Below are 25,730 nucleotides of genomic sequence, written 5' to 3' on the forward strand. Positions count from 1 at the left end.
TAGAGTCTGGCATGAATTTAATATTTTCCTTTAAAGATGGTTTATTTCCAAATATTATTTCAGTCCTTTTATCACTAGAATTCTGCTATTCTTCTTACTAATAATTTTTCTTTTTAAAAATTAAATTTACCTTGTATATTTAGCTCTGTCATAAAAATTGTTTTTCTATTAAAATTGTAAACTTTTTTTAATATAATGCTTCTATTGTGTTCTTTTAAAAAATATTTATTTATATATTTATTTGGTTGTGCTGGGTTGTTTTTTTTTAACATCTTTATTGGAGTATATTTGCTTTACAGTGGTGTGTTAGTTTCTGCTTTATAACAAAGTGAATCAGCTATACATATACATATATCCCCATATCTCCTCCCTCTTGTGTCTTCCTTCCACCCTCCCTATCCCACCCCTCTAGTTGGTCACAAAGCACTGAGCTGATCTCCCTTTGCTATGCAGCTGCTTCCCACTAGCTATCTATTTTATATTTGGTAGTATATATAAGTCCATGCCACTCTCTCACTTCGTCCCGTGCTGGGTCTTAAGTTGCAGGAGGTGGGCTCCTTTAGTTGCAACTCACTGGCACCTTAGTTGCAGCAGGCGGGCTCCTTAGTTGTGGCATGCGAACTCTTAGTTATGGTATGTATGCATGTGGGATCTAGTTCCCTGGCCAGGGATTGAACCCAGGCCCCCTGCGTTGGGAGTGCAGAATCTTAACCACTGCACCACCAGGGAAGTCCCTGATGTGTTCTTCTTGACAATATGTGCACTAACGTAGTTCTCTCTACATATGTAATATATAATAGATAGGTATATTTATTTCATAGAATATCAGAAACCTAGAAACTTCATTAGTCAAGCATGAACTTGTTGAATAAAACTTAACTAAATTCAGTTTCAACTAACTGAACACTCCAGGTGCCTTTAAGATATTTTCTAGTATTGAGGTATACATTTTTAGCTATGATCTGCAAAAGCATCTATAACCTGGCAGTTCTGGAAGGTATACACATTTGAAACCCATTTTCTCTACTTCTTAACAAAGATAAGAGTTGAGCCAGATGAACTGAAGGCTTATATCTGAAAATAATATATCTCATAAAGTAGTATCCTGTGCCAGATATCTCACCATTGGAAGACATTAGTTATGAACCATGAATTGCTTAAACTAATTCAAACTTCTGGTTTCATGCTCTACTAAACAAGAAAATAGCTTAGGTTAGACTACAGTTTGCAGTTTCATATTTTTTTTTAACTCAGATAACAATTTTGTACTTTCTACTTAAGTAGATAAGTATAGGAGTTAGATCTGTTTTTTAACATGCACCTACATGTTATACCAATGAAAGTAGCATTGCTTTCCAGCAGTTGGTAGTTAAGAAATCATTTGAGACTAGCCAAAGCGTATATAAAATCTTAACAAAATAACCAAACACATGAGCTAGAAGCCATCCAATTTTGAAGAACTTTAACGTATAGTTTATAGCATATTATACATCTAGAGCACAACTTCAGTTATAATTACAAATGCATGTTCCTGTTGTGCTGGTCTCTTCTGTTGTGTTGGTACCATACATTTTGATTATCACTACTGTGTTGTAAGTTTTGAAATTGGGAAGTGTGAGAGTTCCAACTTTGTCCTTTTTCAAGATTGTTTTGGCTCTTCTGGGTCCTTTGCAATTCCATATGAATTTTAGAATCAGCTTGTCAATTTCTACAAAAAGGCAGGCAGGATTCTATGTTGCCTTGAATTTGTGTCTTGCTTTGGGTAGTATCACCATCTTAATAATGTTAAACCTTACGATTCATGAGCATGGGTTGTTTTCACATTTATTTTAAATCTTTAATTTCCTTCAACAATGTTTGTAGTTTTCAGAGTGTAAGTTTTGTACTTCTTTTGTTAAATTTATTCCTATTATTCTTTTTGATGCTATTGTAAATGGATTTTTTCCCTTTATTTTGCATTGTTCATTGAAGGTGTATAGAAATACAATTGATTTCTGTATATTGATGTATCCTGCAACCTTGCTGAACTCACTTATTAGTTCTAATAGTTTTTTTCTTTTGGTAGATTCCTTAGGATTTTCTTTATACACAATCAAGTTATCTGCAAGGAGAGATAGTTTTACTTCTTTTCCGATCTGGATGTATTTACTTATTCATTCACTTATTTGCCTAATTGCCCTGGCTGGTAGCCCCAAGCACAATGTTGAATAGAAGTGGTGAAAGCGGACATCCTTGTCTTATTCATGATCTCAGGGGAAATCATCTAGTCTTTCACCATTAAGTGTGATGTTGACTGGTTTTTTCATTGATGCCCTTTATTAGGTTGAGGGAGTTCCATTTTACTCCTTTAAAAAATTTTTATAACAAAAGGGTACTGGGTTTTGTCAAATACTCTTTCTGTGTCTATTGAGACGATTATGTGATTTTTGTTTCTTATTCTATTGATATGGCGTATTACATGAATTAATTATCAAATGTTAAACCAACCGAATTTCTGGGACAAATTGTACTTGGTCAAGGTGTATAATTCTTTTTATATGTTGCTATGTTCAGTTCGCTAGTACTATTTTGTTGAGGATTTTTGTGTCCATATTCATAAGCGATACTGGTTTGTAGTTTACTTTCCTTGTGATGTCGTTGATTTTGGTATCAGAGTAATACTGGTCTCATAAAATGAGTTGGAAGTGTCCCCCCCCGCCCCCCGCTTTTATTTTTTGGGAAGAGTTTGTGAAAATTTTTTGTCATTTCTTACTTTAATTGGTAGAATTTGGAAGCCATCTGGGCCTGGGTGTTACGTTGTGTAGTTTTTTGATTACTAAGTCAATCTCTTCAGGTGTTATAGGTCTATCCAGATTGTCTACTTTTCTTCTTAAGGCAGTTTTGGTAGTTTGTGTCTCTATAGGAATTTGTCCATTTCATCTAAGTTATCTAATTTTGATGTATAATACAATTGTTCATAGTATTCCTTTATACCTTTTTATTCCTTTAAGGTCAACGGTAATGTCCTCTCCTTCATTTCTTATTCTAGTAATTGGAGTCTGCTCTCTCTCCCTTTTTTTTTCTTGGTCAGTCTAGCTAAGGGTTTGTCAATTTTGTTGGTCTTTTCAAAGAATTGGGTTTTGGTTTTATTGGTTTTTCTTTGTTTTTCTATTCCCTATTTCATTAATTTCCACCCTGATCTTTGTTATTTGTGTCCTTCTTGCTTTAGGTTTAGTTGCTCTTCTTTTTCTAGTGTAAGGTACACAGGTTATTGATTTGAGATTGTTCTTCTTAATATAGTCATTTACAGCTATAAATTTTCCTCTAAGCACTGTTTTAGGTGCATCCCATAAGTTTTGGTATGTTGTTCTTTTTCCTCCATCTCAAAGTATTTTCTGATTTCCCATTTGATTTCTTCTTTAACCCATTGACTATTTAGGAATGTGTTGATTTCCATGTATTTGTGAGTTACCCAATTTTTTCCCCTGCTACATTGATTTCTAATTTCATTCTATTGTGGTTGGGGAACATACTCTGTATTATTTCTATCCTTTTACATTTATTGAGGTTTGTTTTATAATATACTGCTTATCCTGGAGAATGTTCACGTGTGCACTTGAGAAAAATGTGTACTCTGTTGTTGGGTGGAGTGTTCTCTAGATGCCTGCTGGGTATAGTGTTGTTCAACTATTTCCGTGCTGATCTGTCCATTAGTGGTTCTAACCTAGTTGTTCAATCACTAATGAAAGTAGAATATTGAAGTCAACAACTGTTATTATTGAATTGCCTATATCTCCCTTCATTCCAGTCAGGTTTTTTTTTTTTTTTTTTGCCATTCCATGCCACTTGCGGGAACTTAGTTCCCTGACCAGGGATTGAACCCAGGCTCACAGCAGTGAAAGTGCAGAGTCCTAACCACTGGACCATGAGGGAAGTCTCCATTCCTGTCAGTTTTTGCTTCATGTATTTTGGTGCTCTGTTATATATATTTATAATTGTTATACGCATATATCCTTTTATCTCTAATAATATTTTAATTATGTATAATAATTTTTTTTTTTTTTTTTGCGATACGCGGGCCTCTCACTGCTGCGGCCTCTCCCATTGTGGAGCACAGGCTCCGGACGCGCAGGCCCAGCAGCCATGGCTCACGAGCCTAGCCGCTCTGCGGCACGCGGGATCCTCCTGGACCGGGGCATGAACCCATGTCCCCTGCACCAGCAGGCGGACTCTCAACCACTGTGCCACCAGGGAAGCCCTATGTATAATAATATTTTTGTTTTAAACTCTGTTTTGCTTTCTTATGTTGCTGTCTGCATGATTATATCTTCTTCCATTCTTTAACTTTCAAGTAATCTGTATCTTTCAACATAAAGTGTATCTCCCATGGATGGCATATAGTAGAATCTTGTTTTTTTTCCACTCTACCTTTTGACTGGATTGTTAAATATATGGAATTTTAAAACTAAAGTTGTAAATAATGTTTCAAATCAAACTTGATTACTTTTTTTCTGGCATTATATTACTAAAACTAGTGTCTTTGGATTAGTTAAAACATGTTTAATTGGAACCTTCAGTTTTTAATAAACCTGATTGTAAGAATTGGTTAAATAGCTTGTATATTACAAGTAGAGGTTGTTTTAAATATGGTAGATGAAATTAATTCAGTAGTTACTTCTTTTTAATTTTCCCTGGCAATATTATGTTCTTTTTCAAAGACATATTCAGAATTAATTAAAGTCTTTTTGAGATATTGAATGTCTTCACATGTTATATTTTCATTCTAAAATATGTATAATAGAGATTCCAATCAGTTGGTACTCTACTTAATCACTGAAAAATGCTAGTTTTCGTGTTGTAGTCTGTACAGGTAAAAGTTGATGGCCAGCTATGGTCTTATATCTGAGTTGATAACGACAGGACTGCAGCAGGCTGATCTTTCTGGGCCAGGCCTCATTTGCCTGTTTGTAAAATGAGATTATGAGAGGGAACCTGCCTGGAGTTGTGGGTAATCTCTTTTAATACACTTCTATTACTTTATAAGTTCTTCTTAGTTATTTTACACATTTTTAGGTGCTTTGAAAGACTTTCATTTAAATATTAATGTGTTAATTTACTGTAAAATAATTAAGGCAAACTTAAGGTGCTAAGCCTATGCTGTTAGGTGTTTAGTTTTGTCATGTTCATTGTCTTGCATAATGACATGCTTTCTTGAGTGGAGAGAAATCAGTGGAAGTATAAATAGGTAGGTGGCTGAGAATTTCAGATATCCCTAGATATGCTTCTAGGATTGTTATGTAAATGAATGCCTTCTATCTTATGTGTTAAATCAGAATAAAGGTTGTGAATAGTTGGCCTACATTATCTGGGTGGTTACTCTGGTGCTCTGCTGTGGATGAGGAAAGTTGGCCCAATATTTATAATCCTGTAACATAAGTAAAATTAAAATTTCCTTCTGCTAAAAAGAAAAAAATGTATATAATTTAGTTAAAACTGAAAATGTCAGTGGCATTATGAAAGTATTACAGTTGAAGAATGACCATTACTTACCAAATCTTGCAAGGGAATAATAATACCATTAAAAGAATAGTGAGGAAGTTTGTTTAAAATATTGTAGAGCTTCAGGTTGAAATCTGGGAGTCATGTCTTTATGAATTTCAATGTCAATGATTTTCTTCTCTTTAAAACGATTATGATGACTAGGCAGAAAGTAGGAGCAAGGGTTACAACTTTCAGTTCTTGAGAGGAATGAGCATGCATAGCAAATAGGAGAAAGACGTGCTCCATGAATGACTCTTGAGAAAGGATCAAGAGGTCACAGGAATTCAGGTTCACAGAACAGTGAGTGAATAAATATAAGGAGTACAGCCATACCTATATCCTTCCACGAAAATTACCAAGGCAAGGCTTAGAGGTTAACTAGAAGGTGCTTAATTCATTGCTTATTTAATTAGAAGGTGACCCACACGTGTGTTGGTTACATGTTGACTTTGGAAGAGAAATGAGCCTTTCACAGGGTCAGAGTAGAATTCTAGATGTGAGAGCAGCTCTAGACTTCTACCTGTGTACGTTAGGGGAAAAAGACAAGGTTTTTTGAGCAAAAAGAAAGGGCCATTTTTCTTTTTCTTTTTTTGGTATAAAGATAAAAAGAAATTAACAGAGGTTTGAAAGAAATAGTTTAGCTTTGTCTCATCAATAAGGTATGAGTTTGGCCTGAAAATGGATTAAGTCTCTTTACCACAAACAACCCGAAACTCTGGTCTCTTAAAAGTTTTATTGAGAATCTATATTTTCAAGCAATTATTGTTAACATCAACATTTTTCTATGTATTTTTCTATATATTTGTGCCTTATGTTATTTTCTATTTCCCATTGGAATTAAGAAGTAAACTACTGCTTATCCTAACTTTTGAAATCCAATGAGAGCTAGGCAATATGGCTAAAAAAGAGCATCTGGAAAGCTTATGTTATAGGAAGTATATTTGAATTACTTTTGGCAACTAGCAGTAATTTCAAGTAAATCATATATCTCCTGCAGACTCAAATTTCCCTAAGAGTAATATAGTGGCTTGGCTTAAAATTTAGATCTATGAGATTTTTACAGATCAAATCTTCTTAACTAATTGAAGCTAATAATTTTACTTATATTCAGGATGAGAATACCATCTCTCCTTGTTGGTTTTAAAATAATTGTTTCAAAGGAGAATCACATTAAGAAGTTGAAACATGACTATTGTTTGTTTGGCCTAGGATTTTCCAGAGTCCCCCATGGACATACTGATATGCTACTGTTCATATGTTTTACCTCATTCCTCTACTTTTCCTCAATTTTTATCAATAGGTATATAAATTTATCTAATCAAGGTAGGATAGGTAAACTTACATATTAGATGATGCAGAATGAAAATGTGGAAAAACACTGGTTTAGGTTATAACTTAGTAAAAGGGCATTAATGGATATTTACTAAATGTTTTCCAATAAACATGTATCTTTGCCATAAGAAAAAAGCTAATTCTTTACAAGTTTATAGATTTGAGGAAACCAATTCTGTTGTGTTCTTATCTGGCCTATGTACTTCTAGTTCTGCATATAAGGTTACATGCTAATTTTCATGACAGATTTTAAAGATTTTGGTTAATATTCAATCTGATAACTGATTACAAGAGATGAGTTTCAAATTGCATTTAGGATTGTTGATGGAATTCACCTCCTTAGAGGAGTGATCATTTACAGCCCTTTGATGGGGATGAAATCATATAGATTGCTTTGAAGATGAGTACCACTGTGGGGAGATAACTGCTGGGGTGAAACTTAAGTGCTAATGAATTCACAAGGACCAATCAAGGGAGATGGGGCATCACATCATTTATTTAAAGTGTTTAAACTATCAGAAGTTTAATCGATCATATTGGTACGTACAAATTTTAAAGCATCTGCTTTTTACTGTACTCCTGCTTGGTACAGGGTGGGATGAAGTGTGAGGACTTTTTTAATTGTTCTGGGCTAGTTGAGAGACCTTTTAGTGTAGCAGAAAGAGCTGGGCTGATCAGGAGGCCTGGATCCCAGTCTACATCTTTCATTACCAGCCCTGTATTTTGTCATCTGTACGATGTCCTCTGTGAGATAAATAATATCTGATCTTCAAGTTGTATAACTGAAGAAAGCACTTTGAAAGTATAAAATATCACTGTAAAGTTATAAGGTATTATAATTGTAGGCAGTGAAAAATTTAGGTTATAACACTGAGAAAAATATGCTGTTCTATTTTTTCCTTTTTGGTGCACTTTTCTAGGTGAATGTGCCTCTTAGGAGCAATTGTCTGGAAGTGTCTGGGATAAGCTTGGGCTGCACAGGCAGTGTGCTCCCCGAAAGATTCGGAGCAGTTCAGCCGGCACATCGAGAGTGTGAAGCATGAAGCACATTTATTCTGCAAAAATGATAATTAAATATAAGACAACATTTCAAGGGTTCTGTTTTTTAAATAAATACAACAATAAAATCAATGAAAACTAAAGTCATATTCAGAGTTAACACAGGCCACCCCTTTTCACAGACCTCACGGCACTTTGAAGATGGCATTCAAATGTTGATTTGAGTTGTTCAGATATTTTAACTACACAGAGCAATTTTTTAAGGGTGGTGAAGGCACAGGATAAAAAAATAAAATCAATGACAGAAATTGGAACAAAGTATACTGTACATAAAGGTATTTGAATCTTCGATTTTGAGTTGAAAATGAGAAAATGGGGAGGTCCCGGGTTATCCTACAGTGTTGCTTGGACCTGCAGAGATCGTGTCAGCCTCTGAGAGCCTTTGAGCTGTCAGCAGTCACTTTCTAAGAGTCCTGGGGGTGATGGACAGTGGGGCTTATCAAAATTGCAAAGGGTTCTGAAAATCATATAAATATTAGCACAATTATACTGTCTTTGTATAAAAAAGCATCAAGTGTTCAGGGTATACATTGACTAGATTTATCAATATAATAGGAGATAGCTAGGATTTTTTAAGGGTTTACCTTTTATTTTTACTGCATACAGAAGGATCAAACATTAAACTTGTCATCTTGCCTCAACTTAATTCCATATAAGCTCACAAAGGCAAGAAGTTTGCTTTAAACACAGTATATTAGTCATGAATTTGTGTTTGGCAAAAACAAAACAAAAGCCCTTTTGTTGTATGTAATATTGTATATTCCTGTGATTCAGTACCAAAGTATTTTTATTACTAAAAGGTATTCATATTTAAAAAAAGTATCACTTAGGAAGGGAAAAACATCCTTCTGTTGTGAATTGGTTTTAAAGTCTTAAAGACTTCTTTTCCTCACTTCCGCTCCCTTCCTTCTTCCTGTCATCGTTATCTTTACTTGAGATTTACTTGCTGCCCTGTGCCAGGGGTAGCAGGTGTCTGGCTCATGGATTGCTCAGTTGATTAAATCATTTGCTTGTCTTTGGAAGGGTGAGGAAAGGACAAAAATGTTAGTGATTTTGGCTGTTGTTGTCCAAGTGCAACACTGCAGCAATATCCCATAAGGCCAGAAGATGGTGCTATTGTCTATAAAAGCAGACCCGCTGTTTTACTGCATTGTTCAAACTACCCTTCTAAGGACTTCTCTGGCGGTCCTGTGGTTAAGGCTCCGCTCTTCCACAGCAAGAGGCACGGGTTCTATCCTTGATCGGGGCACTAAGATGCCAAAAAAAGTCGGTATTTTAAAGCCGTCTGTATTTTCAAAATTCACACAGGGCCTAAGCAAACTAGCAAAATTTAGTAATTGTTTCTATGTTTTTAATCAAGAGGTTTTGTATATCTGTATCTATCTATCCTATCTATATCATATAAGGCATTAGACCTTTTCTTGTCAGGGATGTGGCACACATATGCATTTTTACAAATTGGATTATGAACACATAATTAAGTGATGGTACTTTAAAGGTTTTTTTTGTATCTCTTGTAATGAAATTATAATAGGGTGCCTAGGGAGAAACTTTTTTCTCCCGTCTTTCAATTTCTTACTCTTATATCCTTCTGCTTTCCTCTCTTCTCCCCACTCCTGCTGTATGTACTGTGGTGTCTCAGGCATTACAATGACTGTTGTAATTTCTATGGCAAGATGCAGTTGTTGAGAGTGCAATATTAATACTGCACATAAAACTGCCTTAGAAGGTTTATTGGTACTTAGTATAGATCCATTTCTTACTTGGTTGATGCTTTCAACTCTAAGGTTCTCATACGGGACTAGTCTCAGAATGGAATGTTACCAGTTAAACGTATTTGCCAATGAGCGATTGTTTTATCTAAGAATTATGTGTTTTATTGTACACTGAATGAGTTCAGCGAGGCCCAGGCCCAGGAGGACTTCTGTCTTTTATTCTATGGCTGAATGCCCCAGTTCAGTTTTGCCCCTGTGCTATCGATTCTATGAGGTATGAATAGACTGGGTTAACTGGGCTACGAGGCGTGTGGTCACTGGGAACATCATCTTGGTGAAGAGTTGTACAAATGTCACAAGCGAATCCGAGGGACGTCTGCAGATTGTTTGCAACAAGCTTGTACCCCAGGCCCTGATCTGTGCGCTTGGGAGAAGCCAGTGAGCAAAACCCGAAAAGACTCTCTCCTCATGGGGCTTAGGATGGAGTTGCGAGTGGAGAGGGAGGTTATCCAAGCGAACGGTCCGGTGCGTTGATGGCGACAGTATTCGACGGAGCAGGGCAGGGCATGGGGACGCGGGGGGCGAGGCCAGGGGACTACGAAGTCGGCCAGTGCGCGGAGGCTGGACCAGGGCGCGGGAGTTGGCGCGGGTGTGGGTGCACGTGCGGGGCGGGGCGGACCCCCCGGGGCGGGGCCAACCCGGGGGCGGGGCTCGGCGTGCCAGGAGAACCCGGGACAGAGGCGGGACTCAGAGGGCGGGGAGGACCCAGGCGGACCATGGAGGCGGGGTTCTAAGCGGGGGCGGGGTTATGGGCGGGGCGCGCCCCTGGGGCGGGGCTCGGAGGGCGGGTCCGCGGACGCCATTGCGCTGCTACCGGCTGGCTGCGGTCTTGTAGGGCACGCAGCATCGCGCCTCGTATCCTGGCTCTTCCCTGTCCGGTTCTCCGGCCCGGCCGGTGGTCCGTCCCCGGCCTAGTCTCCGCCCCGTCCACCCCCGTCTCCGCGGCGGCGCGCGCGGCCCGCTGGGCGGGGTTCCGGGGATGAGGCGGCGGCGGCGGTGCGCGGAGACTATGCTTGGCAGCTGAGGAGACGCGGCGCCCGGAGCGCGGCGCGACCCACGGGATGGCTCAGCCGGCCGGCCCGGAGGGCGGCGTGGGGCCTCCGGACCCCGGGGCGGCCGCGGGCCCGCAGCACGCGCTGAGCCTGGAGGAAATCCTACGACTCTACAATCAGCCCATTAACGAGGAGCAGGCGTGGGCCGTGTGCTACCAGTGCTGCGGCTCCCTGCGCGCCGCGGACGCCGGCCGCCGCCAGCCCCGCCGCCGGGTGCGCTCGGCCGCGCAGATCCGCGTGTGGAGGGACGGCGCCGTCACCCTGGCGCCCGCCGCCGACGACGCGGGAGAGCCGGCCGCCGCCGCGGGTGAGCCGCCCCCTGCGACCCCCTTCTCCCACAGAAGGACCCCGCCGCGGGCCCTTCCCCCAGACCCCGCGACCCCTAGCCCCGTGCCCTTCCGCTCCGCGGCCCCCATCTCCCACGGCCCACGGAGGACCCCCATCCCGGCCCCGGCCCTTCCGCCCCGGCGCCGCTCCCCCCCCCCAGTCTCCTACTGGAGGACCCTCGCCAAGGCCCCGGGCCTTTCCGCCCCGCGGCCCCCCACCCCTCACGGGAGGCCAGGGAAGCGGGCAGGGCCTGCGGCCGAGCGCGGCCCGCGTAGGTCTGAGCGTGGGCAGGAGCGTGGGCGGGGGGCGGGCGGCTGCGCCGGGAGTGGGGAGGGGGTCCGAGTGTCAGTGCGCGGCCTGTCGGGGCACCGAGGCCCCGGAGAAGGGGAGTGGGGTCGGTCCCCCGACGCGGGAGGCCGGCTCTGCGCGCTCGTGCTGCTCGCGGCCGAGCCCGGGTGGGATGTGTTCGGCGCTGCAGGCGTTCGCCAAGACCTGGTCGGGGGGGTGATGCGCTGGCAGGAGGGCTGCGCTTTCGCAAGGAGCTGTCAGCCGATTGTACTTTTCAAAGACTGGCAACGATATTCCCTCGGTTGGGAATGTAAAAAAATCTGAGCCCTGAGGAGAATGCTGCTATTTTGGGAGAAATGAAGAAGAGGTTGAATTAACATAAAAATAAACATACGATTTCCCTGTACATTAATATTTGTTGTGATGAAAAACAAGCTTGTAAAGTAAAAAGTTGACAGCATGTCAGATAAATGGATTTTACTTAGGTCATTATCTAATGTAAATTCTTCATGATTATCACCTACCCATCAACATATAGCTACGGTTTACCCAGATACCTACTGATGATGAAGAGAAGGTTGATAATAGGTTTCTCCAATCAGTTTTTATCTAATTCATTATTTTGAGAGACATATCTATTAAAAACATTAAAGAAAGAAAATCCACCCTTACTTAAAAAGTTGATGGAAGTGTCAAAATGCTTAAGGTGAAAGATGTACTTAAGAATTAGTAAAGTGACTTATTAAATTGATTAAAATAGAGAACAGTCAAGAGTATGTTATCAATTCTTTCAATTCCAACAGAACATTTATTATTTATTTTTGGTGTCAGGTAAACAGACTTTTAGAATTTTAATTTATTTAAAGCCAGTCTTTTTGCGATTCTTTTGAAATTATTTCAAACAGTTTTTTTAGTTCATTTGATGTGTGTTGCTTTTAAACTTGGACAATATTAGTGGGAAATACTTGCAATTATAATTTATTTACAGTGTATTAATATGATATGAAAGGATACTTTCATAAAATCCAGCAAAGTCATGCCTTGAGATCCAGTGTTTCAAGGGGGAAAATGGTTGTATGCAACCTTCTTTTAGAAGTAGCATTGGTAGTGGTGATTTCCAGAGGGAACAGACTGGATTTACATTGTCCCTGAGCTTAATCCCAGAGTTCAAGTTATGTTTGTGGACCTACTAGTAGTTTAGTTGTCAAAGACTAATGGATTCTGGTGGTAGTTTTTTAAAAAATCATAACCTTATGTTGAAATGAATTACTTTTTGCATCAGTCATATGAATGATAACGTGTTGACTTCAATGTAATACATTCTCTCTGGACAGAATGACAGAGTTGTTTCCTGCAGCAGCAGTAATGGACTTGTAATCCATCCTCTTCCTACTTAGTTCTGCTTGTGACCTTTGCTGCCACTTGTGGAGAGAGCCCAATCAAAGTTGCCGATATGGTCTTGAGCATTTTAGGGCTGATTGATTAAAAATTTGGGAAGTTCATACTAAAATAGTGTTTATATTAGATAATTTATTTCTTCTTAGTATTAAGAGTAGTTGTGTGGCTATGGAAGGCACAACGTCTTCTGAACATTTACCCTGATTCTTAAAAACTCTGTATAACTTGGTACTCTGCACACTTGTATAAATTCTATTTTTAAGGAAAAATGGTAATCTTGAACCTCCATTCTAAGAAGCACTTTGTTTTTCACTGTAAGATGTTTAACATGATTGTATGGTGGCAGTCGACAGCATTTGTTTTTTCACGTGTTATCCATTGACTTATTTTCTAAATGCAGGTTTAGGAAGTTAAGTGATGTGCTTGAATTCATACCGGTAACTCGTTGGATCAAATCCAGGTCTTTTAACCTGTAGCCTTTGTAGTATTGTGGAATGGAACAGATTTGGTTTGAATTGGAATCATGATTCCTCCCCTTTCTAGTTGAGTGACCTTGAATAAGTTCCTTAATCTCCCTGAGTGCAACCTTCTCATCTGTAAAGTGAGAATAGATCACTTTTTCCCTACGGGATAGTGGTTTAAGTGAGATGGTATGTGTAAAGTGCCTAACGCAAGGCTTGGTATGTAGCAGGTCAGTAAGTTTTAGGTTTCTCCCTCTCCTGATCTTGCTGTCCTTTCACAGCACCACGGTGCATCTGTCCAGCTGTTCTGTATTTTTTACTCAGAATTGGGACACATGTCTAGGTCAGGGATTCTCAGCCTATGCACTGACATTTTTGACTGAATAATTCTTTGTGTGGGGGCTGTCCTGTGCCTGTGTAGGATGTTTAGCAGCATCCCTGGTCTCTACCCACCAGATGCCAGTAATTACCTGCCCCCTTCCCTGAGTAAACTCTTCAGCCATGGCCACCTGTCCCCTGTTGAGAACCATTGGTTTAGCCAGTGATGGGTGGTGCCGTGGATTGTGTTTAGTGTGGGGAAATGGATCCCAGCTGTATTCTTCAAGCGTGTGAATCTTTCAGCTGGCCACTGTTCTCTGCTGTTGAGTTGAATAGTTGGTTCTTACCACTATCAGCAGTATCGCTCCATTTAGTCCCATAGGAAGAAATAGCACTTCACACTCATTCTTGACTTGTTTTGGAATTGAATGTATCAGTAATTGATTTTATTCTTGTTTTAATAGTATCGACACGTACAGAATATTCACATTCAGGTTGAATTTAAAAAATTAGAAATACATATAAGAGAAATAGAAAAATGTGGGAGGCATGGAAATGAAACCAATACTGGAAGACAGTGAAGAATGAATAATTTTATTTAGCATTCAGGTGTAACTCAAAGTCATTTACTAACATGGCCATGAAAGCAGTGTGATATAGGACTGAAGGAGATTAAAGAAGAAGGAAAACTAGTTCTTTAGAGAATACCTTAAGAGGAAGAGATTAAATTATGAATCAGGATCTTAAAATGGGCAGTACATTTTATGAAGTATTTCTGTGATGACGGAAGAGTGATTTGTTGATTACAATCAAGAGGGTTTATGATTTATCTTAGGTGGCTGACTTAAAATTTTTACTTTCCCCAATGTTTATAAACTTGTAGTCATAAAAAGACCTTATTGTTTGGTAAAAGTTTATTACAGGTTGGTGAGGTTTTCATTCACACCATTAATTAATGAGTCAAAGGCACTCAGGCTCTTGATATACAATCTGCTGTTTTTAACCAGGGCACTTAACTGGTCTTTAGACACATTTTAGTATACACTTTCTTTAGAAAGTAGTCATTGATGGAATTTAGGTTATATTCCAATCTCCACAAGATTATAACTCGTTTTTTTCTGGGATGCCACAAAGAATTATTAATGGTAGTACTAGAGCTTAGAACCACTGCATGGTCTTAGCAGCCTTGTAGACCTTAAATACCCATCTGACAAAAATAACTTTGTTTCAGATTTGGTTTCAAAATTTTTGATGTACCTTTAGCTTTAGATGTATAAAGAACATTTTCAAAATTATGAGCACATCTTGATTTAAAATCATTGTAAGGTTAGTGATAGGTTTTCCTGGGAGGAACAATGAAGGACTGCGTGCATATTAATAAAGGCATCCCTTGGTATAGGGAACATTGGGGCTTTGGGATTTGAAAAGAGGATGTGATCCATGAGGCTTCTCAGCAGGGTTCGTGCCAATTTGGTGGGGAAGTGGTCTTGGAATAATATCCTTTTTGAATTTAAAGAGAGACAGAATATTTGCGGAGAAGGTTGAAATAGTGAAAACGTGTTTAAAAAGATTAATTTTTGTTCACTCTTGATATTTTTCTTGAGTGTTTATATTCCGATCATTAAATGAAAGGAATACTTGAGGTGTGTGTGTGTCCAGGGTAGCGGTTGGGGGTGAATGACAGTATTAGGGGTTGGTGAAATACCTTGTCAGTTAACAGCAATAGGTAAGAATTATTCCATGTGAACAATATGTCCAGATATGTAGGTTTAATTCAATTTTAAAAACATGCACTGAGTCCCTACTACGTGCAAGCAGTGTCCAAGTTTAGTCATTATAGAGGAGAAAATAGAACATAAACAGTGATCAGTTTACTGTGAAGCTAATGCAGGTCAACTTGGAACCTGCTCCCTTACACGGTCCCCTTCTAGGCCCCTGGGGGGGCTTTAACCATGTGTCCAGATGACCATTTGCAAGATTAAGATATTTTAGCCATAATCAGTTAAGATTGCTGTCACTTTTGACTCCAGTTTACTCTCCAGCGTACTTCCATTTGGGTTGTGTGAGAACGGCCACAGACATTTTTGGGAGAAATTTTGGAATAATGCATTTGTGGTTTTGTACCTGTATTTCTGCCTTATGCAAAGGAAAATGGTGGAAAAATATCAGTCACATATACATATTGGTACGTAAGTAAGTTGGGACTCTTTTGGGAAATGATTTGTCTTACTAAGAGTTTTGACTCAACTTTAGAAGGAAAAAAAATCACTGATCTACCAAGGACTATATGTTGATAAGAGATGATGAGTCACACTCTGCCTGTTTTATTTGTAAGGTGGGAATCGCTTTCCTGCTTCGTAGGTTCTGTAAAATGGCAACAGTTCCCATCCCACTTTCATAATATTGGAGTCATATTATATTTCCCATTTGCTTTCTGTTGGCTAAGTAGAAAAATAAGAAACTACCGTCTCCCAGATTCTTGTTTAAAACTATGAGGAAAATATTGCGTGTTGCTAAGTTGCCAAATTTAATGTTTTTAAAATAAATTTAAAATTTTGAGATCATTTTAGATTGAAGAAAAGTTGCAAACATAGTGCAGAGGGTTCCTGTGTGCCTCTCACCTGTTTCCCTTAATGTTAACGTCTTATATTATTGGGTACGTTGGTCAAAACTAACTAACGGCATATTACTATTAACTAAACTTCAGACTTCACTTGGAGTTTCCTAGTTTTTCTATTAGTGTCCTTTTTCTGTTCCAGAATCCCACCCAGGACACCTGGTTGCGTTTAGTCATCATGGCTCATTAGTCTCTTCTCTCTGTGGTAGTTTCTCAGACTTTCCTTGTTTCCCATGACCTTGAGAGTCTTGAGGAGTACTGGTTGGGGGTTTTGCAGAATGTCCCTGCATTTAGGTGTGCCTGCTGTTCTCTTGACCTAAGCTGGGGCTATGCGTTTGAGCGAAGAGTACCAGAAAGGGGAAGGGCTCCCCTCGTCACACTGGATTGAGGCACATGATATCCACACAGCACCACTGGGGATATGAGCCTTGTTTGCCAGGTTTCTCCAATAAAGAGTTTTACTGTTTTTCCCTTTTCTGTACTTTATTCTTTGGAAGGGAGTTACTGAGTCCAGTCTGCATTCACAGGGGCCTCCTCCTGGAGTGGTGAATATCTACTTAGTATTTTTTGGAATTCTTCTGTAAGGAAGATTTGATTCTTCTCCCCATTTACTTATTTATTCAATCATTTATTAAGTCTGGATCCATGTATGTTTTACGCTTTGTTATCTGTTACCATGTTATTTCTTTTTTTGCTCAAATTGTTCCAGCTGTGGCCATTGGAAGCTCCTTCAGGTTGGCTCCAATCTCCCTTTGATGTGCCCCATCCTTTTGTGTTTTTGAGCACATCCTTACTTTCTGGCACTACAAGATGCTTCAAGGCTTATCACTGATATCATGTGTATTTTCAAGGCTTATCATGTGTATTTTCTGCCCCAGCCCTAGAATCAGATATATCTCCAAGGAGCTCAGGGCTGGGTGTCCTTGTTGTTACTGAGGTGTTTCTTTTTTTTTTTTTTTTTCTAAGATATACATTTTAAAGTAATAACTAGAATTATGACTAACAACATTATACCAGAACATATAAGATTTTTAGAAATTTCATGTAATGAAATTTCATGTAAACATTTATATTAACATATTTCCATATAAATAACCCAAAGAAAGTTTAGTATTAGTTGTTTTTTTTGTTTTTTTTTTATATTGCAGGTTCTTATTAGTCATCAATTTGATACACATCAGTGTGTACATGTCAATCCCAATCATCCAATTCAGCACACCACCATCCCCACCCAACTGCGGCTTTCCCCCCTTGGTGTCCATACATTTGTTCTCTACATCTGTGTCTCAACTTCTGCCCTGCAAACCGGTTCATCTGTACCATTTTTCTAGGTTCCACATACATGCATTAAATTACGGTATTTGATTTTCTCTTTCTGACTTACTTCAGTCTGTTTGACAGTCTCTAGATCCATCCACGTTTCAACAAATGACTCAATTTCATTCCTTTTTATGGCTGAGTAATATTCCATTGTATATATGTATTTTATATATATTTATGTATTTTATATATATTTATATATATGTATTTTATATATTTTTATATATCATTGTATATATGTAATTCTCCTTTGTCATTTCTAATTTTATTGATTTGAGTCCTCTCCCTCTTTTTCTTGATGAGTCTGGCTAATGGTTTATCAATTTTATTTATCTTCTCAAAGAACCAGCTTTTAGTTTTATTGATGTTTGCTATTGTTTTCTTAGTTTCTATTTCATTTATTTCTGCTCTGATCTTTATGATTTCTTTCCTTCTGCTAACTTTGGGCTTTGTTTGTTCTTCTTTCTCTAGTTCCTGTAGGTGTAAGGTTAGATTGTTTACTTGAGATTTCTCTTGTTTCTTGAGGTAGGCTTGTATAGCTATAAACTTCCCTCTTAGAACTGCTTTTGCTGCATCCCATAGGTTTTGGATCGTCGTGTTTTCATTGTCATTTGTCTGTGGGTATTTTTTGATTTCCACTTTGATTTCTTCAGTGATCTCTTGGTTATTTAGTAACGTATTGTTTAGCCTCCATGTGTTTGTGTTTTTTACGTTTTTTCCCCTGTAATTCATTTCTAATCTCATAGTGTTGTGGTCAGAAAAGATGCTTGATATGATTTCAGTTTTCTTAAATTTCCTGAGGCTTGGTTTGTGACCCAAGATGTGATCTATCCTGGAGAATGTTCCATGCGCACTTGAGAAGAAAGTGTAATCTGCTGTTTTTGGGTGGAATGTCCTATAGATATCAGTTAAATCTGTCTGGTCTGTTGTGTCATTTAAAGCTTCTGTTTCCTTATTTATTTTCATTTTGGATGATCTGTCCATTGGTGTAAGTGAGGTGTTAAAGTCCCCCACTATTATTGTGTTACTGTCGATTTCCTCTTTTATAGCTGTTAGTAGTTCCCTTATGTATTGAGGTGCTCCTGTGTTGGGTGCATATATATTTATAATTGTTATATCTTCTTCTTGGATTGATCCCTTGATCATTATGTAGTGTCCTTCCATGTCTCTTGTAACATTCTTTATTTTAAAGTCTATTTTATCTGATACGAGTATAGCTACTCCAGCTTTCTTTTGATTTCCATTTGCATGGGATATCTTTTTCCATCCCGTCACTTTCAGTCTGTATGTGCCCATAGGTCTGAAGTGGGTCTCTTGTAGACAGCATATATATGGATCTTTTTTTTTATCCATTTAGCAAGCCTGTGTCTTTTGGTTGGAGCATTTAATCCATTCATGTTTAAGGTAATTACCGATATGTATGTTCCTGTGACCATTTTCTTAATTGTTTTGGGTTTGTTTTTGTAGGTCCTTTTCTTCTCTTGTGTTTCCCACTTAGAGAAGTTCCTTTAGCATTTGTTGTAGAGCTGGGTTGGTGGTGCTGAATTCTCTTAGCTTTTTCTTTTCTGTAAAGCTTTTGATTTGTCCATCGAATCTGAATGAGATCCTTGCCGGGTTGAGTAATTTTGGTTGTAGCTTCTTGCCTTTCATCACTTTAAGTATATCGTGCCACTCCCCTCTGGCTTGTAGAGTTTCTGCTGAGAAATCAGCTGTTTACCTTATGGGAGTTCCCTTGTATGTTATTTGTCATTTTTCCCTTGCTGCTTTCAATAATTTTTTGTTGTCTTTAATTTTTGCCAATTTGATTACTATGTGTCTCGGCATGTTTCTCCTTGAATTTATTCTGTATGGGACTTGCTGTGTTTCCTGGACTTTGAGTGGCTATTTCCTTTCCCATGTTAGGGAAGTTTTCGACTAAAATCTCCTCAAATATTTTCTCTGGTCCTTGCTCTCTCTTTTCTCCTTCTGGGACCCCTATAATGCGAATGGTGTTGTGTTTAATGTTGTCCCAGAGGTCTCTTAGGCTGTCTTCATTTCTTTTCATTCTTTTTTCTTTATTCTGTTCCATGGCAGTGAATTCCACCATTCTGTTTTCCAGGTCACTTATCTGTTCTTCTGCCTCAGTTATTCTTCTGTTGATTCCTTCTAGTGTAGTTTTCATTTCAGTTATTGTATTGTTCATCTCTGTTTGTTTGTTCTTTTTATTCTTCTGGATCTTTGTTGAACATTTCTTGCATCTTCTCGATCTTTGCCTCCATTCTTTTTCCGAGGTCCTGGATCATCTTCACTATCATTATTCTGAATTCTTTTTCTGGAAGGTTGCCTATCTGCACTTCATTTAGTTGTTTTTCTGGGGTTTTATCTTGTTCCTTCATCTGGTACATAGCCCTCTGCCTTTTCATCTTGTCTGTCTTTCTGTGAATGTGGTCTTTGTTCCACAGGTTGCCGGATTGTAGTTCTTCTTGCTTCTGCCCTGCTTTTGTTTTCAATACAGAAGAAAAATTGAAATGGTAAAAGTTTTGGTTATTTTTGTTGTTCACACTTCGTTAGATCTGGGAAGTATCTCTGTCTGGTATCTTGCTTTTACTGGCTTGCCCACCACTGTCTGCCTGTACATTCTATTCATTCCTTTGTTTAGCAGTTGTTTATTAAATACCATAGAGCCAAGTTGAGTAGGGAGGCTTGGAGAGAGCAGTCTGCCCATCCTGTTTATCGGAAGGGAGATATACCTGGGAACTGAAGGCAGAGGAGCCTGTATTGGGGTATACACTTGGATGGACTGGAGCTGAGGGGAGGTCAGTGATATGTGACCTGGTGTCAAGTGTGGATTGACCAAGATACATAGATGCTCAAGAACTGGTTTGGGCACTTCCCTGGTGGTGCAGTGGTTGAGAATCCGCCTGCCAGTGCAGGAGACACGGGTTTGAGCTCTGGTCCAGGATGATCCCACATGCTGCGGAGCAACTAAGCCCGTGTGCCACAACTACTGAGCCTGCGCTCTAGAGCCCGCGAGCCACAACTACTGAAGCCTGCCTGCCTAGAGCCCGTGCTCCGCAACAAGAGAAGCCACTGCACTGAGAAGCACGCTTACTGCAATGCCCGGTAGATCCCGCTGTCTGCAACTAGAGAAAGCCTGCACGCAGCAATGAAAACCCAACGCAGCCAAAAAAAAAAAAAAAAAAAAAAAAAAAGAACTGGTTTGGGACAAATCTTGTGACCACTGGCCTCCCTCTTGAAAGTACTTCTGGCACCTCTGGGCTAGAGGAGTCCCTAAAACAGCAGCAGAACCGTGCAGAATGTTGACAATCAACCAGATTTGAAATAGTTCCCCATTTTGTAAGTGTGCATTTTCTTTTTTAACTTTTTTTTAATGGGTATCACACTTTTTTAAAAAAAATATTTATTTATTTGGCTGCGCTGGGTCTTAGTTGCAGCACGTGGGATCTTTAGTTACAGTGTGTGGGATCTAGTTCCCTGCCCAGGGATCGAACCCAAGCCTCCTGCATTGGGAGTGCAGAGCCTTAACCTCTGAACCACCAGGGAAGTTCCTACGAATTTTCATTATGGCTCTGAAGTGTAAGATGTAGATAAAATGCTTGTAAAATGTCTTAAACCAAGCAAACAAAAGAGATGAAAACTAAGTATCTATCATTGAGGAAATGGTTTTTGGTCTTGTCTAAGTATTTGACTGTTACATGGGATTGTGATTATTTTAGGGGACCAGAAAAATACTGATTTATATAAATAGTAATGTGTATTTATTAGGAAAGGTAGTGGTATTTTCCCTAATTCTAACTTCTGTGTAGGTACTTTCGAGTGGTAGTATAACAAGGTCAGGACAAGACAAGATTTTTTTTTTCCTGCACGGGCATTGAATTTATTATTCGGCTTATCTGGTCCAGACTGCTCTTCTCAGGGCAGTATCTAACTGGCATTCTGTTGATTTTAAATAGATACCTTGTTTTGTTTTGCTGCTTGCATTATCCTTATCATAAAAAGAAAATACATTAAGAGAATGTTATACCAGATTTTTATGCAATTTGAGCAGTTTTCATCTAGTTGCATGAGAGTTCAACAGCTGTTTTTGGTTTTAGTGATGACAGGCTGGTAATCAGAATTTCTTAAAGACTCTGGTTATGTTGTATCTATTTGAAGATAATTAAATCACTGACCACTTCTGCCTAAAAATCTAATTTCTTTTGACATTTCCTCCTCAAAACTTATTTTCTTGGGCTTTTTTAAACTCTTCTGGAAGTTCAGTATATGTACAGAAAAGTGCACAAATCATTAATGACACAATCACATAAATACCAACCTGATTAAGAACAAAGGAACATTACAAGTAGCCTTCCACATGTAATCAGTGTCTTAGTTTATCACCATACATTGGGCTTGCTTGCTTGCTTATGAACTTTATATGTGTGGAATCTTACATTATGTGTTTTTTGTGTCTGGCTGCTTTTGTTCAACAGCATGTTTGTGAGATAAATTACTTGTTGTTGCATGTTGCTTTAGTTTGTTTTTATTGCTATACAGTATTCAACTGCATGAAAAAACCAAAGTTGATTTACCCATTCTGCTGTTGATGGATGTATGAATTGTTTGAAGTTTTTAGTTATTTCAAATAACATTGCTATGTACACTTCTGAATATATGTATGTACTTCTGTTAGGTATGTATCTAGTAGACTTGCTGGATTGTTGAATGTGTGTCTCTTGAGTTTTAGTAGATATTGCCAAGCAGTTTTACAAAGTGCTGGTTTCAGTTTACCTTTCTTACTAGCAGTGTATCTGCTGCTCCACATCCACTCTAATACTTGGAAATGTTATTAAAAAAATAAGTTTGGCTGTTTGAATAGTACGTATCTCATAATGGTTTTAAGTTGTGTTTATCTGATGGCTAATCAGGTTGAGTGCCTTTTCATATGTTTATTGGCCATGAGGATATCTCTTTTGTGAAGTTCCTGTTCAGGTCTTTTGACCATTTTTCTATTAGGTTTTTTTCTTATAAGATATATAAGATAAAAATTACCATTTTAACCGTTTAATTTAATGGCATTAATTACATTCACAGTGTTGTACAACCATCTCCACTATCTATTTCCAAAATTTTTCATCACCCCATACTGAAACTGTAACCGTTAAGCAGTAACTGCTGGTTCTCCCCTTCCCCAGCCCCTGGTAACCGCAACTCCACTTCTATTGTTTTTTGTCTCTCCTTACTTGTTCTGATTTTTGTGTACTCTGGATACGAACCATTGGCCAGCTGTGTGTATTGCAGTTATCTTCTCCAACTCTGTGGCTTTCCTTTTCACATTGTTAATGGTGTAGTTTTATTTTTTTAATAAATATATTTATTTATTTTTGGCTGCGATGGGTCTTCGTTGCTCCGCGCGGGCTTTCTCTGGTTGCTGCAAGCGGGGGCTACTTTTCGTTGCGGTGCACGGGCTCTAGGTGCATGGGCTTCATTAGTTGTGGCTCGCAGGCTCTAGAGTGCGGGCTCAGTAGTTGTAGCGCACGGGCTTAACTGCTCTGTGGCATGTGGGATCTTCCCGGGCCAGGGCTTGAACCCACGTCCCCTGCATTGGCAGGCGGATTCTCAACCACTGCGCCACCAGGGAAGCCCCAATGGTGTGTTTTGATGAACAGAAGTTTTTCACTCTGCTATATTTCTGATGTCACTCTCCTAGAAGTTTTGATATATCATCACATTTTTATTATCACTAAATTCAAGTATCTTCCTGATTTCCATTGTAATTTCTTCTTTGATCCATGGGTTATTCTGTCAATTTTTATTTATATTGAGACTATATTTTTAGATGCATACAAATTTAGAGTTGTGATAATGTTTTGGTAGATTGACCTTTTTGTCAATGTGGCTATAGTTACGTGTATAAAGTTACATCAGCTTTCTTTGACTAATGTTTGCATGGTATATTCCTTTTCATAATTTCACTATCAATTTTTTTATATTTTTACATTTAAGGTGTGTCTTTTACAAGGAGGATATTGTTTGGGTTTGTTTTTTTATCTAATACAGCAATATGTACTTTTAAATTGGATTATTTATTTTATTTACATTTAATGTAATTACTGATTTTTAAAATCAGTAATTTAAAAGCACATTATCTTACTCTTTCCATTTGTCCCACCAGTTCTGTATTAACTTTCTATTCCTTATCTTTTTTTTTTGTTTTTTTTTGCGGTACACGGGCCTCTCGCTGTTGTGGTCTCTCCTGTTGCGGAGCACAGGCTCACGGGCCTAGCTGCTCCATGGCATGTGGGATCTTCCCGGACCGGGGCACGAACCCATGTCTCCTTCATCGGCAAGCAGACTCTCAACCACTGCGCCACCAGGGAAGCCCTGGTCCCAGTTCTTTGACCTTCACTGAGTCGTTTTATTCTTCAGAGCTTGAGCTTCCCCAGCTGTAAAAATGAAGGTTTTACAGCAGTGCTTCTCAGGTCTGGGCTTCACACCAGCAGGTAGAATATGTTTGATCATATAAAGCAAGTGTGGATTAATTTGAAGTATTAATATTTCATTAACAATAATTTATTTTCTTAGAATTTAAAAGAGCATTGTGGGGGTGGTTTGAATGGCATGGATATCTAGAAATGTCTAGGAAATTTTGGATGGATGCCTTTTGTCTTTAATATGCTTTTGGCAGAGGTGTTCAGAATAGTTCCATTGATCATAGCATTTCCTTTAAGATTGGCGCCTTGTGAAAATGTCAGTCCATCTGAATGAAGCTTTCAACCAGAGTTATTCAGGGTAGGGAGATGAAAAATTATAATAACCAGAATCATTCTTAGTACTGTCAGTTTTGGAAGGAGAACTTGAGAGGTAAGGTAAGACTCTCTGCCTGTGCACAGGCAGTGGACGATGAGCACTGCATGCCCCGGATGGGACAGGGAGGAGAGAAGATGGTGAGGGGAGGGCAGAGGAGAGTGGGGTGAGGGCCGTGAGCCCCGAGTCTTCTTCTGTGGCTGGCGCAGCACGTACAGGTGCAGGGGACTCAAGGTGGACAGACGGCATGGCAGGCTTCCTTCTTACAGGCCAGGGCACGGATGTGGGCCTGTCAATTATACCTCCATATCTGAGGGGTCAAGCAGTCTGTGGACCACAGCTTTTTGGGTTTGGAAGAGGAAAGTCTTTTTGACTTATTTTCTCTCTGGAGAGAATGCTTCAAAGACTTAAGTGGTAATAGAGCTAATGTTTTATCAAGTACTTATTGTGTGACAGGTGACAGGCTAAGCAGTTTACTTTGATTATTACTTGTGCTCCTCACAACAACCCTGTGATAGGTACTGTTATTAACCTCCACCTTACAGATGGGATGTGAAGTGTAGAGACCTTAAGTACAGCCAACAGCCCACCTGGGATTCAAACCCCAAAAGTCTGGCCTGGAGTCCTTGCTCTTAACCACTGTGCTCTGTTGTCCTGTGCCCTGTGCATCATTCTCTATGGGATTAGCCAGTATACAGGGTGGCCTGAGGGTCATGTTTGGGATGGTGAGAGGACGTCATATTGCTTTAACTTTTTGATGGTCTGTGTATTTGTTTTCTGTAACAAATCACCAATAATTTTGTGGCTTAAAACAATACAAAATTATTATCCTACAGTTTTGTCAGTCAGAAGTCTGAAAATGGGTCCTGTGGGCTAAAATTGAGCTGTTGGCAGGGCTGTATTCCTTCAGGAGCCTCCAGGGGAAAATCTGTTCCTTGCCTTTTCCAGCCTCTAGAGAGGCTTTCCACATTCCTTGGCTTTGTGTCCCCCTTCCTGCAATCATGTCACTCCAGCCTCTGCTTCCATCACCACCACTCCTTCTCTGGATCTCTTGTAAGGCCCCCTGTGATCGCACTGGTCCCACCTGGATAATCCAGGGTACTCTTCCCCACCTCAAGACCCCTAACCACAGCTGCAAATCACTTTGCCATTAAAGTAATATATTCACAGAGTCTGAGGATGAGGATGTGGACATGGTTGGGGGGGGGTGTCATTATTTGGTTTATTTAGTCTCTTTATGGGTTGGTGATAGATATGGCCATTCCAGACTTTCTTATTTTCACTTTTGAGTAATAACTGATGAAACCCCCCTTCTCACTACCCTGGCCTGAGCCTCTGCTGATGTCGTCCCCCCAGATACCATCACATGAGGAGAGGAGAGTGTGTGTGTTAGGAAGCTCTGAGAGAGGTGTAGAGTAAAAGGTAGTGGCTTTTAAAGATCTTAGTGAGCAGGTATAAAAATGAGCTGAATTTTACA

The 25,730-nt window shown here is 39.4% G+C and overlaps 1 protein-coding gene across 2 annotated transcripts in view; it reads left to right on the top strand.

Annotated features, from left to right (window-relative positions):
• The first annotated feature begins 10,504 nt into the window (after positions 1 to 10,504).
• The window catches only part of SPIRE1 (spire type actin nucleation factor 1), a 184,475-nt gene continuing 169,249 nt past the window's right edge, over positions 10,505 to 25,730 (top strand). For both annotated transcript variants that reach the window (XM_082640716.1, XM_082640717.1), the window contains exon 1: positions 10,505 to 11,045. In XM_082640716.1, coding sequence (XP_082496842.1) covers positions 10,748 to 11,045 — 298 coding nt within the window. In that variant the 5' untranslated portion in view covers positions 10,505 to 10,747. The remainder of the gene's footprint in view (positions 11,046 to 25,730) is intronic.

The sequence above is a fragment of the Mesoplodon mirus genome (genome assembly GCF_964341445.2).
Source record: "Mesoplodon mirus genome assembly, chromosome: 13".
Classification (NCBI taxonomy): Eukaryota; Metazoa; Chordata; class Mammalia; order Artiodactyla; family Ziphiidae; genus Mesoplodon; species Mesoplodon mirus.